Raw genomic sequence first — 17615 nt, forward strand, 5'->3', positions numbered from 1 at the left:
AGGGCAACTCAAACCTTCAACTCTCATTCGGACAATTAGCCATTTGACACTTAAATCAATCTTTTGATCATATGTCAACAAACAGTCCAACCTGGATGTTAGTCTTTCTTTTCATGGATATACAGTATCATTAATATTGAGGATTGATGTGACTGAACTAAATAAACAATAATACTGTAAAAAAAACAGGTCCAATGGAGCGCATCGGGCTGTCGGCGTTTACACGTTTTAGTCCATTTAACACAATTAACATCCGAACCAAGATAAACTCTCCCACCCTCCTCTGTGCAGGCACCACTGCTGGTGAGCAGGGAGCAGAATTAATTTGCTCTCAGCTGCTTTCTACTCATCATCAAGCCGCTCTCTAGTGCTGCTGCTCAGGGCACTGAAACTTTGCCCTTACTCTCGTTAGTTTCTTAAATAATTCATTGAAACAGTCTTTGCAACCTGGTAATGCCATTTCCTTCAATGACCCTGGAAGAACCTGAGATCAAAACTGGCAGGATATAGTTAAGGAGAATTATTAATTTCTTCCTTGTATAAAATAGCATATTCTACTTGATATTTTTGGCCTTTTTCATTCAGTTTTCTTGTGTCCAGAAACTGAGTGCAAGCTACATACACTGCATTTTTTAAAAACTTTTAAGATTCTTGTTAGAATAAGAAGCACAACAATATTTAACAGAAGAGGAAGGAATAAATGCAATTTTCCTCACTAATAGAAGCCACAATAGACCAAGTGATGCAGCCACAGTCATGTTAAAACAAAACAAGAACCCACTCATAAAAAATAAAAAAAGCTCCATAGCGCTACTAGAAACTCCAGAGGGTACCTATAATACTTTTGGTCTCTTCCAAGAACATTACCCCTTGTGTTTGTTTTATGGTGTTTGCTGCATTGTCTTCACTGTTGTCTGTTTGTTCTGTTTCTCTCTACACATAGTGGTAAGTGTATTCAGTGCTTTGCATTTAATAGGTCATTTGTCAACACCTGTTGCTGTGAGAAAACAATATAATCTTATCATTTGTGTTGGTGAGACCTAAATCCCTTTTGGTTTAATAATTCTGAGAAATTGTATTTGTGTTTTTGCAGTGGTACTGCTTAATTAAAGTGAAGTGGTTATTTTGTTACTTTTAATAGAGCACTTTGGATTTTTATTGGTTTTTCTACAATAGATTTCTGAAACTTGTCTTCAAGTTTTGATGTGGCCCAATAAATGAAAATTTCAGATCTCATTAGTGTGGCCAAAAAGTTTTGGTAGAGGGCCAGATTTTGCTCATAGGCCGCTATTTGCCGACCCCTAGCGTAGAACATTTTGTTTTTGTGCAAATGATGCCCCTGGTTGGACAGTCAGGTCTAAACCTCTCATATTTGCTGCATGGAATACCGCCATAAAATCAGTAGGGACTGAGGGCCCATTTTAACTCAACTGGTGTAGTTGAGCAAAATTACACATAAAGCTATTGAAATAATTTATCTGACATTTACTGATATAATACTACTCACATTTTCACTTGATTGTCGTCTTTTCTTTGTCTGATTATGTCCTGTGTCCATTTTCTCTGCCAGCTCCATCTTTCTCTTGTTTCTCTTGTAGGCAGATAAACTGAACTCTGTGTGTGACACAATATTCTCATTCGACTGAATCCACACAAGTTGATGCACTTCTCCTTCAAATCTCCTCACTCAAATACTCACTAGTAGCCATTTTCTCCGAGGGGCATGGTGGTATACCATGGCTGACAGCCCAATCATGTGCTCCTCGCCCCACTAAAAAGCTGACAAATGGAAAAAAACAAAACATTAACGAGTAGAGATATAGTCACATTAATAAGACATTAATTGATAACCATGATAATCACCAGGGGGGTATTCTGCCAGCTGATAGTTTCCCTTTCTGTGCTTCATTCAGTAGACGATTTGCAACTAAGACTGGGTTCTTAATACCTGAAGGAAAAGGCAGAATTATCACAGGGCTAGTAATTCACACTACTTGATTTCATTATGGTATAAGCAAATCATGGTTAGATTTTGAAAACACATAATTCTTTAGTCAAATCAATAAAAAAACAACTCCTCTTGGATAAATAGCCTGAACTGGAAAGGAGTTTTAACCAACTCCTTACTGTATAGTTAAGTGCCCAGTTGGACATACAAAAGCAGTTGCTGATGCACTTCAGACACTGTAATGGCTACCATCTTAAAGGTGCAGTGTGTAGGACTTTGTGGCATCTAGCAGTGAGGTTGCAGATTGCAATCAACTAAATAACTGTCTCCTCTCCCTGCCCTTCCAAGCATGTAGCTACCTATGGTGGCTGCAGAACTCACAAATAACATGAAAAGCCCTCTCTAGAACCAGTGTTTGGTTTGTCCGTTCTGGGCTACTGTAGAAACAAGGCTGCGCAACATGGCAGCCTCCATAGAAGAGGACCCGCTCCCTGTGTGGATATAAAGGGCTCATTCTAAGGTAACGAAAACACAATGATTCTTATTTTCAGGTGATTATACACTAATGAAAACATACTTATGAATATTATATTCCATTTCTGCCAAGTCCATTCAGCTAGATGCCACTAAATTCTACACACTGCACCTTTAAATCCAAAATAGTTCAAATACATAGCTGTAAGTCAATGTGCAATTTGTCTTCTTTCAGCTCTGGATAATATTTAAATGTTATCCTCACATTTAAAGACAACCAATTTTGATCTTCACAAATTGAGGAAACCTATAAGTGATTTGTTATCCCTTGAAGTAATAGAAATGGAAGTGTCATCAAAAGACTGAATGGTCAGTCTTTCTCTGCAGGCCATGGTTCGCAGTACAGGTGAATATGGTTTGGATTTCTGTAATATCTCTGTTGATTTTCCATGCTTTCAGTATTATCTTTGTTTCTTTTCACAGGCAATATATTCACTAACTTAATTGTGCAGGATTGGATGTTTTCCTTTTTTGCTTTTGTTACACAAGCACACTTATGAATGCTACGTTGCTTTTAAACATTCATTTAAAAACAGCTTACTGAATTCTGCGACCTTTCGAAAAGCACAGGTTGGCAAGTATATATTTTATATCAAAGCCAAGAAAATTTCATTCATCATGTACAAATTATATGCCTAACTGTTACCTCATGCAGACATGGTAATAAAAACAATCTGCTGTTTTTTGGACTAAAAAGTGCCAGCTTTCACCCCTGGGCTGTTGTTTGGAATAAATCTTGAGTTCTTGAAAAAAAAAAAATTGCTTTTGTTGAAAGCCTTCAAGGAAAACTGTTTGTCAGATTGCTGATGTATACATATCAACAGCATTTCTTGGTTGTCCTCCAGTTAAAATGTGGGTGGTCCCCCATTGTAAGAATTTATGATGCCAATTCTCTCCAGTAATCTCTGAAAACTCTGAGATGGTAGAAACTAAATCAGCAAAAGAGGCTTGATGTGTTGCAATACTTCCAGGTGACTGAACTTTAGTTCCACAACAACATAGCAATATTACATAAATATCAACACACGTGTAGTAACTCACCACTAATGGCGCCTACAGCTCCATAATGCAGCGACTTCCCATCCATGATGCTTGCATCACATTCAATTTGCCCTGACAAGTTAAGGTTGGAGCCCATGCCAGCGTTTGTAAAAGGAGAGTCCTGAGAACAATTAAAACAACAGAGTCTAGAATAAAAAAATATTAACCATGAGCCATACTGTCAATGTTAATAAGTTGAAAGAAGCTTTTGAATTCTTTTGTAGATAGTTAAACCAAGATAAAAAGGGAACCTCTTATTATGGTTCTAAGTCCTACTGTAACAGCAATATTTTCAGACAATGAAGCGTCCATATGTACTGCAGTTATATGTTTTATTATACAACTAATATGATGACCCTGCTGAATATGCGTCACTGCTTAAATACCTGAAAACACTTCTTAATGCAGAAACAGCTTTATGAAAGAAAAAACAATATAATCATAGATTGAAAATCAAATACAGAATTAGGATCAAAGCAAGATAATTAAAAATATTTTACAACATTATGAACCAAAAACAAAAAGCTCTGTAAATCAGATTGATGTCAATCTGCCTGACTGTTGTATAATCTGTACACCGAAGATAATGATCTTGACACTGATTTGACAAAATGGCTGGGTAGCTTCTGCCCCTCTGTGCTCTGATACTGATTTTATTATGTTGGTTCCTAATTGTTTTTTAAGTTTTCATTCTGTTTTTTGTGCTTAATGGCCTTCCTCATAAGGAAATTTGCTGATTTATTTGTGTATAAGCAGATTTACATTCAAAATAGCTTTGCTTTTGGCACATTTTCACTTCCAAACACAAATGGTATGCCCTTCTTTACATATTTTGCCAAAGCCAGTAAATGGTAAGTAATATTTTATGTGCATTGAAGGTTTGTTGCTGACTTTTCTTTAATTTCTTATTCAATAGATAGGAGCTGTTAATAGCCTCTTTTGTTTGTCATTTCTTGTCTTCTGCTTCATACTTGAGCAAGTTTCTCTGTTGCTACCCAAATGAAGACTACCTGCATTAAAATCACAACAATACATTTGAAACTACACTTTCAAAAGGAGTTACAGTAAAAATACCTCTCTTGTCACAGGAAAAACTATACACAGAATAAGGTTATTTTATAATAAAAGCTTATGCCTGTGACACAGCACATCTCTGTACATTTTTGCAGCTGCGGAGTTCATCAAAATCATTCTTTCTTCCAACCTGGCCCTGAGGAAAATCATCCCTTACGTCATCCAACAGGATGTGCGTACATGCATCAGAGGTTGGAACAGAGTAAAGCCATTTTGGATAAACACACACACATGTCAAATTATGTTTCTTATCTGCACTGAAAGCTTTTTGGATGTTGTTTTTTTTTATTTAACTCCAATCTGGATATACAAATAATTGTTGTATGCAATGTGTTAATAAATACTGACTTTATAATGGTTGAGTACTGAATTTACATTATCAAACCTGGATCATAATCAACCAACCTCAAGCTCAACCAGTGCTGCAGCCACTGCTTCCACTGCAAGAGCCCCAGCTTTGAGCCGGTCCACAGCCTGGAAAAGACAAACAGGGACACCTTGTAAAAAGAGCAACAGGTTTCCAGTAAAACCACCAAATACAGCCACCGCTCCTTTAACTATTTGTACAATACCTCATTAAAGTCCATTATGATAAGATATGTACAGAAATAAATCATTTTATTTAGTTCATGTTTGGTTTCCTTTCTCCCTCTTAATAATGCTACAGTGCATTTACTGTGATATATGAACATTCATGTACATTATCTCCTCTTTTCCAGTTATCTGCCTAGTTTTTTTTGCATTTTACTGCCACTGACTGCATGTAAGCTCCCTCTGTGAGTAAGAAAATAGAGGCTGACAAAGGCTGGCTGTGAGTTCATGTGTGTGTAGACAAACAGCAGCAAGCTAATAGGTTGGAATAAGGTATGTGAATGACTGGGACACATGAACGCAACTGACCCCTTTTTGAAATTGAACTATTTTGACCTTAATGCAAAGCACTACTTCCGGCAGAAAGTCAACACAGCTCATCATCTTTCTAACACCGTCTCTATTGTAAAGCAAGAATGATGGCACCATGGACTTGTTTTTCAGCAGCAGCAAATTGAGAGAAGATCTATGAAGCAATGAATGAAACAAAATACAGAGAAATTCTTGAGAGGAACCTGTTTTTGAGTGCCAAAGAACTAAGACTTCCATTCCAACAACATAATGTGCTTAATACAGCCAAATGAAAACTGGAATGACTTCAAAACAAGAACACTGAAGTGCGTCAGTGGTACAGCCAAAGAAAAGATTGGAATACCACTGAAAAATGGAATGATTTAAAGACAGCTGCTCACAGATAGTTTCTATCCAACCTGACCAAACTTCAAATAAAACGTAAGAGAAAATTCCAATATTATGATTTTTCAAGCTGATGAATAAAAAAAGAGAAATAAAGCTTGCAAAAAGTTCTACATATGTACTATGTTGGGTGTTTCAATTGTAAATAACTGCAAAAAAGTGAATGTTAAGATAGAAATGTTTTTCCATCATAGAGTATTTTTCTAAAAAAATCTGGAAAAACATTCCCCATGTTTGTAGTGGAGGAAGTTTGTGCACATTTGGATATTTAGGATCTTGACTTAATACCTGATTTGTTGTTATACCCAACCAACTTTTACACGTCAGAGCAGGTAAACTGTAAACTATTAGAATGACTATAATAGGTCAACTTCATTGTATTAATAAAAGTATACTTATTCTGAAATTATCACATTAACATAATGTAAAGAAAAAAACATTTATTGGTCATAAATGCAGCACATATACTGTATTTTGTATGCTGTAAGCTAAAATTGCATTTAGATATGATGGTGCAGCATCATTCTTTGACTATTTAAGGAAAACCCAGAGATGCTGTTTAATGGATGATACTGTGTTGATCTGTTCAGTTGCTCTCTAATTAAAAAGTACTTAAGAGACTGAATCCTGTAAGGTCCCAAATAGCAACACTTTTACAAACATTTCATAATAAATCAGGCCAGTTGAGTACAAACATAGTAAGATTTCAAGTGTTCAGGCCTGTCTGCACACACACTGTAAAATCTATGGTAAAACCTATAAAGTAAACTTACTCGCTGGCAGGCTCTTTTGCACACATGCTTGTACTCCTTGGCCTTCGATTCAGAATGGTATCCTGCTCCTGAAAGCACATAATGTGAAAGCAAATGATAAGAAAGACTTGACCATTCATTAGATGATAACTGACTGCTTCAAAGCAGGAAAATATATAAGGAGATGTAGTTTTTCAGTGCATCATGGACGCACCAATAATAGCAGTAGCAAGTAAAAACAAGAGTTACATTCTTAGCAACCTAAAAACAACAGAAAACTTTGTCACAATGCTGTAGCACGAATTCACATCTTAATCAGCTGAGGAAGATGGGGAGTGATGTCCTCGCTGTATGGTCTGGGTCAAGGCCGAAACTAATGTTCTAATCTATTGTACAGCGCTGTTTCTCTTTCTCAATATGCATCTCAAATGGAGGGCACATACACACATGATGTACATCCATGAAAACACTGGGCACATGTGTGTCTGTCAACTGTCACTGAGTCTGTATCTGCAATCTACCTGTAATTTCTTTCTAGTTTAATGAGGCAGCAGCTCATTATGCAAAACATGCAGGTCAATGGTCAGTCTTATTAATGACATGGCTACAGTATGTTCAATGACATTTACCATATCTGTGATTATAGTATTACAGATTTCAGTAATAAACTTTAGAAGGGTTTGTAAACTCTTGCAGAAGGAGTTGACTTCTAAATGAATAAAAAAAAGACATGGAAAACAACAGACAAAATATATACAAGTGTAGTGTACATGTCTCAATCAAAAGAGTGCAATAGACATCTTCATAACCCATTACAAGCTCAGTTAATATCACGTTCAATTTTAAATGACCCTACAGCTCCCTATCCCCATTTTTAGGTGTTACAGAGTGTTGATTCATTATGGGTAGCATCTCACAATATTCCTCTCTTGACTTCTTAATTATGCTGGTAAATGATGGTGTGTACGCTTACCTGCATGCACCAGAACAAATCCACCGACACCTGGCTTCTGATTCTTGCTTGGTTCCTGTTTATTGGACCATGAATTGTCCAGGGGAGAGGATGGTTGCTGCTCTTCAGCAGAATTGATTAGACTTTCCATAACCCCTGCATAACTTGACAAGCCTATCATGGCCTATCACACAGAGGTGAGAAAGTCATTTTCAGGACGCACCTGTGAAAGAAAAAAGAAATACAAATTCAGGGATGATACAAGGCAAGGTGATTTACCATTTTTGATTGGACATGCAGATACAAAGAGTGTGGTGGCTCTCTGAACCAGCACTGACAATGACTTCTTTGGTTGAAGTAATGGATCATTCTCCATCTGTACAAAATATGAACTAATCTATTAGCGCTATTGCTCACCACTGTCAGTGATCTGTCAGCGGTGGATCATCATGTCAGTAACATCTACCTTGTGCCTAACGATATCTAAATATCTGCTATTAGCTGTGATCGATAATACTTGAAGCCAAAGTTTGAAAGCTTGCACATAACATGAGGACATCATCACCCATCTGCGGTATCGTTTAGACGTTATCAACTCTCCTAACAATTTCTGTTGTTCATATATCCTTACGTCTGTCAGTTTAAAGTTTGCACTATTGAACACACGTTGATTACTTTATATTACGTGTCTAATTAACGAATTAAAGTGGAAAACAGACAACATATTACAGACAAAATAACTGGTAAAGCAAGCTTGGAGTATTGTGTTTTCGTTAGCTTGTTAGCTAACAGCTCGCTAACACAAAAACAAAACAAATCTCGACTTACAAATTTCACTCCTTCTCCCCTTTTAGCGACAGGACTGTATGCTAACCACGACGTTACCTGACATGTGTTTAATACACAAGGACAGTAGTTTCACTGATAAATGTAACTGAGACAAACTTTGCAGCCACAACACTCTCACTCCACTGCGCTACGAAGAGCTAGCTGAAGCGTCCAAAAGTACTTCCTGGTTCAGATACACGTTGCTAAGGAAGTGAGTTCAGTCCAAACATTGGCCCACGTGGCTGAAATGCACACTTCATTTGATGGCTTGAATGCTGTACAAAACTATTTACGGATACAATAAAGACTCAGATGTTGATGAAAGGAAAAAATAAAATAAAATAATGTTTTTATAGTGTTGTTAGTTTGTATCCTGCTGACACGTACAATGCATGTAAGAAAACACACTCAAAATACAAATCGGCTACCGTAGGTAAAAACAAATTCTTATTCATTAGAGTTTGAAATCACCAAACAGAAATCTGTATCTGGATTTTTGTAGGCTTAGTTAATATTACCAACTAGAACGGAAAATGCATCTCTTGAATAGTTAGGTAGAGACAAATTTATTTGTATTCCAAATACTGATGACTTTTTTAAAATTTCTTTTTGATTATTCAAGATGCAACCTCGAAGACATGGAGACCCTTTTTGACATACTTTCATAACGCCCAAATGACATAGCATGATATGCATTCTAACTATGCCCTTGACACAACGCTTCATGGAAATAGCTACATCTTTAGTTTTATTTCTTTATTTCTAGATAATCAAGGGGGGTAGGGTTGTCTATTGTCATTGTTATTTATACTACATTGGTGTATATTTTTTAACAATGTGGAATATGTTTGGGAACTTTTGTTGAAAATTTCAATAAAAAGATTTTAAAAAGAAAGATGCTCAGATGATCTGAGGTCTGCTGTATACTCATGTGCTCATTTGGTGAATTCAATAAAGAGAACGGGCTCTCCAGATTTCACAATCTTATCATTATTCAGGAGATTGTTGATCAAAGTTTCATGCTTTAATGTGAACTAAACTGATACATTATCAAAGGGTTTGTCTGCAATAGGCTATATTACAAAAACAATTGGTTGTGTGCTAAAAAAACAAAAACAAACAAAAAACAGATTCTGATGCGATAACACCAACAGCTGTGACTGTTGATGTTTTAAATCAAAAACTGTTCTTCTATCAGAGTATCTTACAATCCTGCAGTCTGAGACTTGTACCATGTAACCGTGAAGTTCCTTATTTGAGTCCAGCTATGGATCTTTAATGCATGCCATCCTTCTCTTTCTTTCCCATGTTTTTTGTCCTTGTACATTGACAAACGGTCAAATAAAAACAAATGCAAAAAAGTGGTCTCCCACCAAACTCTATTGTAGCTATGTTTGAAATATATATATATGTATGCAAATATACAAAAACAAAACAATTTCATTTGCACCAGTTTATGTTATTGTTACTTCTGACTTTATGACAATGGTGTTTTTTGGCTGTGTTTTGCTGCACAGTCCTGGATAAAATGCGAGTTGTGTGTCAGGTTAGACAACTGAGAACTTTTAATCAGAGGCCATCCATCCTTCAAGAGATATTTTTAGCGCTAGTTTTGGTCCCATAGCTGCAAATCTAAGTCCACAATAATCACTTTGCTTTCTCCAGGACAATAATGGGGAGGTAGGGAAAAGATGGGATGTGCTTTTCCCAAGATATGGCCATTCCAAAAAAAATTGTGAGCCTGTCAGGCAGCTGATAATTAAACCCTGAAGAAAAACATTCAGTGCTTGCCTCACTGTGAAGAATGACTCAGTATTGCAATGGACAGAGACAAGGACATAGCCTGCATAACTACAATTTGCTCTTAAATTTCAGAGGTTTAATGCCAGTCATAATCATGCAGTTAGGGAACTTTTTACCTGAAGATGTTTCATCGTTACAGCCTGTTAAAGAGAAGTGAACCACAAAAGATATGATTTAAAGAAATCCTCAACATTGTTGGACATAAGTAAAGATTTTATGAAGCTCTGCTAAGACATAAAAATAGTGTTTGAATAAATGGAAAGTATTTCATGGACATCCAATAGTACTATAATACTAATAGCTACTATAGGTTATCATATTTCCTATCTGGCTGTAATAAAAAAGGCAGCTTTATTATTTCAAAACTTTTAAGTATTGTGCCAGTAAAGTTACTATTGGTCTATACTGTACCACATTTATTACAACTAAATTATGCCAACTAATATAAAAATATATATGCAGCATAACCCCTGATGATCACAAATCAACAAGCTCTGAAAAAAGCTCTGTTATGTCTATGGTCCAAGCAGAAGTTGTATGGGTGGACCAGAACAAGGACATTCTTTAATCATAATGTGCAGGGTAATGTTGTTTGCTTTGGATCAAGTCAACAGAGATGAAAGAGTGCCGTTAAGCAATTAATGGAGAGAGGGTTGGGGCCAGGGTGCAGAGCTCTGAAGAGGGGCCAGCTAGCCTTTAGGGGGTGGCTTTAGTATCGCATGCCATCAAATCTCTGTGGAAACTTGTTCTTGCTGTTGTTAATGGTGTGCAGAGGAAAACTGCCAGTCCCGTTTTAATAGATGTGTTATCTGTGTTGACCACACAGACTGCAGACATGATCCGTCTGAGGCCTTCTCCAGTTTTTCATGAGACAAATTCACACTCACTCAAGCTATTTGAGAGTTTAAATGAGCTACATTGTTGCTATGAAGTTGCTCCATAACTTCTGATAAAATAAGAAATCTTAACATTTTATTTCTACGTGTGTGCCCTACATGACATTATTTTAAGATATGAGAAAAAAAACACTCTAAAGCCTTCCACCATTATACTGAAAACATCGAACTAGGATGTATTCCTTGAAAATTTATTTTACTTGCTGGTTAATGAAACAAATGAGGTGTTATACAACTGGTTACAGGATTCAAGATGTCTGTTGCACTGATGAGTGTGAGCAATATTGTTTGTAATAGAGTTTCTGTGATAGCATTTTCCAGTGGAATTTCATCTCTCCTCAGATATTATGCTTGGGCATCTGGCAGACATAGTAGATCATGTGATAATTTGATTTGTTTTAGAGCACTTGGAATAAAGAAATTTCCACTTTTCTGGTCATGTCTTAGTCTTTTGTGTAATTGTATAAAAGGGGGGGAAATCATAGTTAAACACACTATATAGTTATTCTGTATATAAAGGAATTATTGTTCTTGAAAAAAAGTAAATGAAGAGAAACAGTTCAACATTGTACGGTCAGAATTATCCTGCAAAGAAAATTATATCCTTAACAAGATAACAGTTAACAATTTGGATCACTTATGTGCATATTAGGGGTGTGCTCGAATGCAAATACGTTATTTGGCAAAGCACAAATAGTGGGTTTGGTACAAATATCTGTTTCATACAAATATTTTTTAAATTATTTGTATTCGAGAAGAAAAAAAAAAGTCAAATACCAGCACGCAGGTCGGTTACATCGCTATCTCAGTCTCTCTTCTCCGCTGTTACGTCTATCAGCAGGTCTCAACGAGGGGAGTCATGCCCACCTGCTACATGACGCGCATTTCCTAATTTGGACGTCACTCTCAGAGTTGGGTTAAAGCTGCGCTACTGACACATGTGAAGTGCTCTCAAGGGACTCTCCATAACCTGTTGTTCCCCTTCTTTCCACAAAGTTAGGTTGTAAAAAATAGGCAATAAATGAAAAGTGCAAAGCAATAATCGCCTTTGAAATCCTTCCCTACATGTTACACAGTCTGTGTCTCTGTGTTATGGTTGTATAAATAGGTAAAGGTCTGTCTGCAATAAGGCGATGAGTAAAGTTTTAGCTCAGTAGTCAGCACAGTGGTCTATGATCTGGGAGACTCCAGTTTAAGACTCAGTGAGGGGACCTCCTTCGTAAGGTAGTTTATTCATGAACACTTATTGTAACACTTTAATTTTCTAAAATTAAAAGTGTAATAAAAACAAAAAGAGGATTTTTAAGCCTCTTTCCACTTTTATTCAAATACAAATACAAATACAAATACAAATACAGATAATCTTGCTGCTTCAACAAATACAGATACAAATACAAATACTGGGCCCTCTGCACATCCCTAGTGCATATACTTTGAACATCTATCCACAGTAAATCTATTCAACTTGCCTTAGCTAGCGATCAGGAAGGAATTCCTGCTGCTTTGAGCGGACAGAAAGCAGGCACGCTCTGGTGTGAAGAGTCCAACACATCCTCATAATTAAACAACCACATAGGTTGATTGTTAACGCACACCAGAACAACCCAAAAGTGTGTTTTCTAATATGCCACCTCTGTCTGTGCTTTCCAAAACTGTTAAAAATCGCTGTTAAAAAATAATGATGTTTTATGGTGTGACAATGCTGTGGTTACAGTCTGGGAGCCTGGTTAGTTTTAGGCACAAAAACCACTGGGTTAGGGTTAGAGAAAGATCATGGTTTGAGTTTAAATGATCACTTGAAACATGGTGTGGGTTAAAATTACTACTTCCTCAAAGTTTGGCGACCGCCGTCGTGGCAACAGCAAACACCATGACAATCGTTTTCTTAAAAACTGTCCTGACTTGCAGTTGGAAGCGGGAAGAGAACAGCGGTCTCCTGCAACTAGGTCCATCTATCTATCTATCTATCTATCTATCTATCTATCTATCTATGTATCTATCTATCTATCTATCTAGCCATTCACCCAACCTGCCACTTCAAAATTATGGAAATTTGTCACTTTATAGTCTATGTCATCTGAACTGCGTCACTTCTCCCGGTCATAATTACTACGGCCGCTAGATGGTGTCTGTAACTCAAACATAACTATAGGTCATATTTGCGGGCTGAATTTATGACCTATACTATCGTTTTTCTTGTGAGGACAGGCTGGAAGACAGATACTGGATAGGGTCTTTATTAAATAGAGTAAATAAACAGAGGGAGTCATTGCAACACATTTTGCCAAAGCTACAACCCACAGGAATCCTGCAGGAAAAGAATACTCACAGTGTGATGCTTTTTTAATCCAACCCCAAACCCATTTTGAGTATGTAGACTAAACAAAGTACCACTCAGTACACCACTATATTCACATCAATACACTACAGTGCATCCCATGACAAATTGCTCTTGCAGTTGAATTACAGACTATTGAGGGCAAGCACAGTAAATGCCAATCAATTCTACGTGGAGCAAATTGATCAACAACAAAAAAAATGCTTGCAATCATGAATAAAATAGTTGCTAAAGAAAGACTATAAGAAATAGGAAATTACAAATGAACTAAAATCTCCAATACTGGTGCAAGCAGTAGCCTCCTATCCAGTCTTAAGCTGTTGTGCACAAATAAATATCATCATATTAAAAACAGGCTTAACACCCTTATATATTTAAATGTTTCCAGGATATTTACCCACCTGATATACGTACTGTAAATTAGCTGTTACTGAAATTTTTATTAGTCTCATAACAGGAGATGCATTTTGTAGAACATCACCATTAAGCTTATTTATCATTTTCTTAAAAGACACTTGAACGTGGTTTTTGTTTGGTCATACAGAAAGATCATTTGATTTAAATGTATTCTGAAGTTAAAGGGTTATCAGTGGTTTTCAAGAAGATATTAAACACATATGGATAAGAGGTGTGTCTCAGTTTAAGCCTGTGCACAAATGAGGTCCTCAATCAGAATAGCAAGCTGCTGCTCACATCTGTGAAACAGATGAGCTACATATATGACAGGACACCATGGATGATTTGGGCATACAAATGTTTGATTGAGAAGGTTGAAAAGAACCCACACAAACCACTAGACTGCAAAGTGTTGTTATGTTCAGGATAAGAATTGGGTCAAAGACACACAGTATCCTATACAAAACTATTTCCACCTCCAATGACTGTAGATTAGAACTATTTGGTTTAATATGTTTACAGATTTATGTGAAAAACAGTAACATGTTAACATCTGTGTGTATCAAACTTGGCTGAGGAATTGTGTTTTTACACAATAATTACCTTTATAAACCCTCTACAGGCTTTAACAGGCCTCAGATGAGGTTTCATGCACACTGTCAAACCTCATCAGAGGCCTTCAATAAGCAATGTTTCCTGTAACCCTTTTATTGTTGTTGGCAAGATATGAAAAATGATGTAAGAATTAAACCATTTAAGGCATCCGCTGAACGCCTCAAGGGCCAGTTGCACTGATGGCTTAAGTTTGGTTTTTCACTGGAGATCCCCACTGAGTAGAGTCATTTAGCCTACATCTATAGGCTTGAGCAATATCTGTAAAACCACCAATTATTGTACTAAACAAATTATGTGTTTTATCATTAGACACTGACTGAGAACAGACATGATGATATAATTCCTTCACTGAAACGTACCAAACCAAATAGTCACTTAAAACCCATCAAAAGGCTTATGGATATTGACATAGGAACACCTATAAACAAAAGTTATAATTATAATTCCTACGGCCTGTGGGCTCACTTTGAATTAGGGATAATTTTGTGCACTTCTCTGTAGATAATTAGCCTACGTTGCTTGCTATAATTACGTTGCTATGATCATAAGTTGGATATGAAAAACATACAACGTATCAAGCCAACAACAGATGAAATGATGCAATGTTCTTGCTAGTGACTTGTAGGTACAGACACTGGCTTAATCTCCTTGTGCTGTAACCATGACAATTACAATTGCCTACGCAGTCTTACACAAATAGATCCTCCTCTGTTTGGAGTATACAGATTGCCCTGCAGTGCCTGTCTTCACGTTGTATTTTTTTTTTTTTGCTGCTCATCAGACATCACGCTGTCTGTATTATACCTGTTGAGCAATGACAAGAACCACAGTGATCAAATAATTGTGATAAATGATGCATGACATAAAAGACATGGTATGTCCCTCTAGATACTGTTCATGCATGTGACAATATCTAGTAACCCTTAATTAAAACTATGAAACAGCTATTTTACTGTATAGCACAACATAGGGCACTCCAGACAACATGATGTCATTGTTAGCTGATTTGTAAGTTGTGGAAAAAAGCCCATTTATCATAATAGTGATTGAAGCTAGAAATCTACAATACAACATTTTATGACACTTTAGGATCCTGCACACACATACTTCCAATTACTCCAAGTGATTGGACCTCAAGTCAGGTTAAAGTTTGGTAGAGCTATGCTTAGAATAAGGTGATGTCACCAAAGTCTATGAACCAATAAGAAGGGGTAGCAAGGGTATGTTGTCCTGCCCTAACAAGTGTCACACAGTGCAAGGAGAGGTCTAATCAGACAACATAAGTGAGAACACCTGTGTGAGTAGACTACGGGTTGGTAGGGTCTTTAATCTCATAAATAAAACTATAGTAGTACTATAGTTGACTGTATTTCAGTATTTTTCACAACAAGTAGTTGCTGTAACCAGGTGTGCCTAAAGTTTTTATATGCCTAAAGAATGCCTATATGAAATAAATGATGCTTTATTGAAAGGTCAGAAGTAGGAGAGTGTCCTCTGGTTGAAGTCCAGTTAGAAAGCAAATTTGATTATTTACCAATTTGGCTAAAAACATCAATCTTTGCATGCCTCAGTGAAATGTCTGCCAATGTTTATAAGATTAGTTTACAACCACATGCCTCTTGCAAGATGCTGTGTGATGCCAACTCTGACCATTACATATGACTTCACTCTGTCTCTTAACAGAATCACTTTTTAATGCACTGCTGCCTATTATGTTGCAAGACTGACATCTAGTGGTTTGCTTTGAATAGTACAGAGAGGGAAAAATGCACCGGCCACTTCATTCAAAATCCCACCTTTGTTTAGATCTAATGTAGGTCAGGAGAAGATACTTTAGAGTTTGTTAGTGAGCATTAGGGGCACTGGCTATCAGGAGAAAATTACTGGAGATGTCCCATTGTGGTTTTTAATTAGAACAGGCACTGATACAATATTATAATATTTTGTGAATCCATATTAAGTAGTTAAAGTGGAAAGTAATTAAGATAATATGAACTTCTGCGCCAGATGTGAGAGCTGATTTATTGGCTTAATTTCCTAAAAAAGGGCGGCAGGCTGCAGCTCAACAAGATAAAAATCTTTAATTTGACTGTAATACAGTACGAGAAGTCAAGAGAACACTGTGAGAGAATTTTGTCACCTTGGTCCTGGGAATGTTAAATCTTTTTGTGCTTTGTGATATGAGTTTTAGATATAATGAATGAATATACTTAACTGAGTGTATTCAAGAAAAAAAATAAACATGGATTAAAAAACCCAATCTGTGAGTGCAGCTTGGATGAAAGATATTTTCCTCTGAGATGATGTCAGCGGTTTTAGGAGCAGATGGGTCTGGACCAGAGCAGTGCTAACACAGCAGATGACAGACGGTGGTCTCTGGAACCAGCCTCTCACATATGACAGCCTGACTTACTGGTCTGATCTGGTCTGTCCTAGGAAATACTGTCTTCTGCCATGAACAAGGACAGGTTACAATGCATGCATTTAATCACACTTACAAAAGTCACATAATTATCTTAGATACTGCCAGCCAAATGATCATTAAAACCTCATCATGCACACAAATACAATTATGGGCCAGGGTCAAAGCAAGTCAGTTGCATGAAAGTATACCAAAATTCTGAACATGTGCAACTAATGGAATCATGTTTTCACCACTAGAGTGTCAATAAAATATAGAAAGTTTAGTCCAAAAGTGTGTGTGTGTGTGTGTGTGTGTGTGTGTGTGTGTGTGTGTGTATGTGTGTGTGTGTGTGTGTGTGTGTGTGTGTGTGTGTATGTGTGATCACCACATTAGTTGGCAACTAAAATGTGTGGCCATAATACTGTAATTCTTGTCCTTGTTATATTTTAGATGGTAGATAGAACACGTGGATTTAATGATGGAAATACTCAGAGGCATAAACTACACTTTTAATATCTGCCTTGTAAAGCACTTGCTGTATAAATAAACTGTATTCTTCTTTTTCTTCTTCTTCTTATTTTATTATCACCCAGCAATACAAATATAGGTACAACTGCACCTACACTTTTCTCTGCAATCGGATCGAAATTCACCCTTTAAAATATTTCAAAACACACTGTCGTATCCTAAAATACACCTATACAAAAGGTAAATTCCCTCTCAAAATTATTATTATTATTATTATTA

At 36.7% G+C, this 17615-nt stretch overlaps 1 protein-coding gene across 1 annotated transcript in view; it reads right to left on the minus strand.

Annotated features, from left to right (window-relative positions):
- tasp1 (taspase, threonine aspartase, 1) overlaps window positions 1-8663 on the minus strand; it is a 28487-nt gene extending 19824 nt beyond the window's left edge. Inside the window, exons 1-8 of the mRNA XM_067609729.1 lie at window positions 8417-8663; window positions 7610-7811; window positions 6658-6725; window positions 5003-5071; window positions 3524-3644; window positions 1864-1948; window positions 1700-1779; window positions 1508-1614 (exon numbers count right to left, since the gene is read on the minus strand). Of these exons, the coding sequence (XP_067465830.1) occupies window positions 1508-1614; window positions 1700-1779; window positions 1864-1948; window positions 3524-3644; window positions 5003-5071; window positions 6658-6725; window positions 7610-7769 (690 nt within the window). The 5' untranslated portion in view covers window positions 7770-7811; window positions 8417-8663. The remainder of the gene's footprint in view (window positions 1-1507; window positions 1615-1699; window positions 1780-1863; window positions 1949-3523; window positions 3645-5002; window positions 5072-6657; window positions 6726-7609; window positions 7812-8416) is intronic.
- Window positions 8664-17615: the final 8952 nt, after the last annotated feature.

Source organism: Thunnus thynnus, chromosome 14, assembly GCF_963924715.1.
Source record: "Thunnus thynnus chromosome 14, fThuThy2.1, whole genome shotgun sequence".
Taxonomy (NCBI): Eukaryota; Metazoa; Chordata; class Actinopteri; order Scombriformes; family Scombridae; genus Thunnus; species Thunnus thynnus.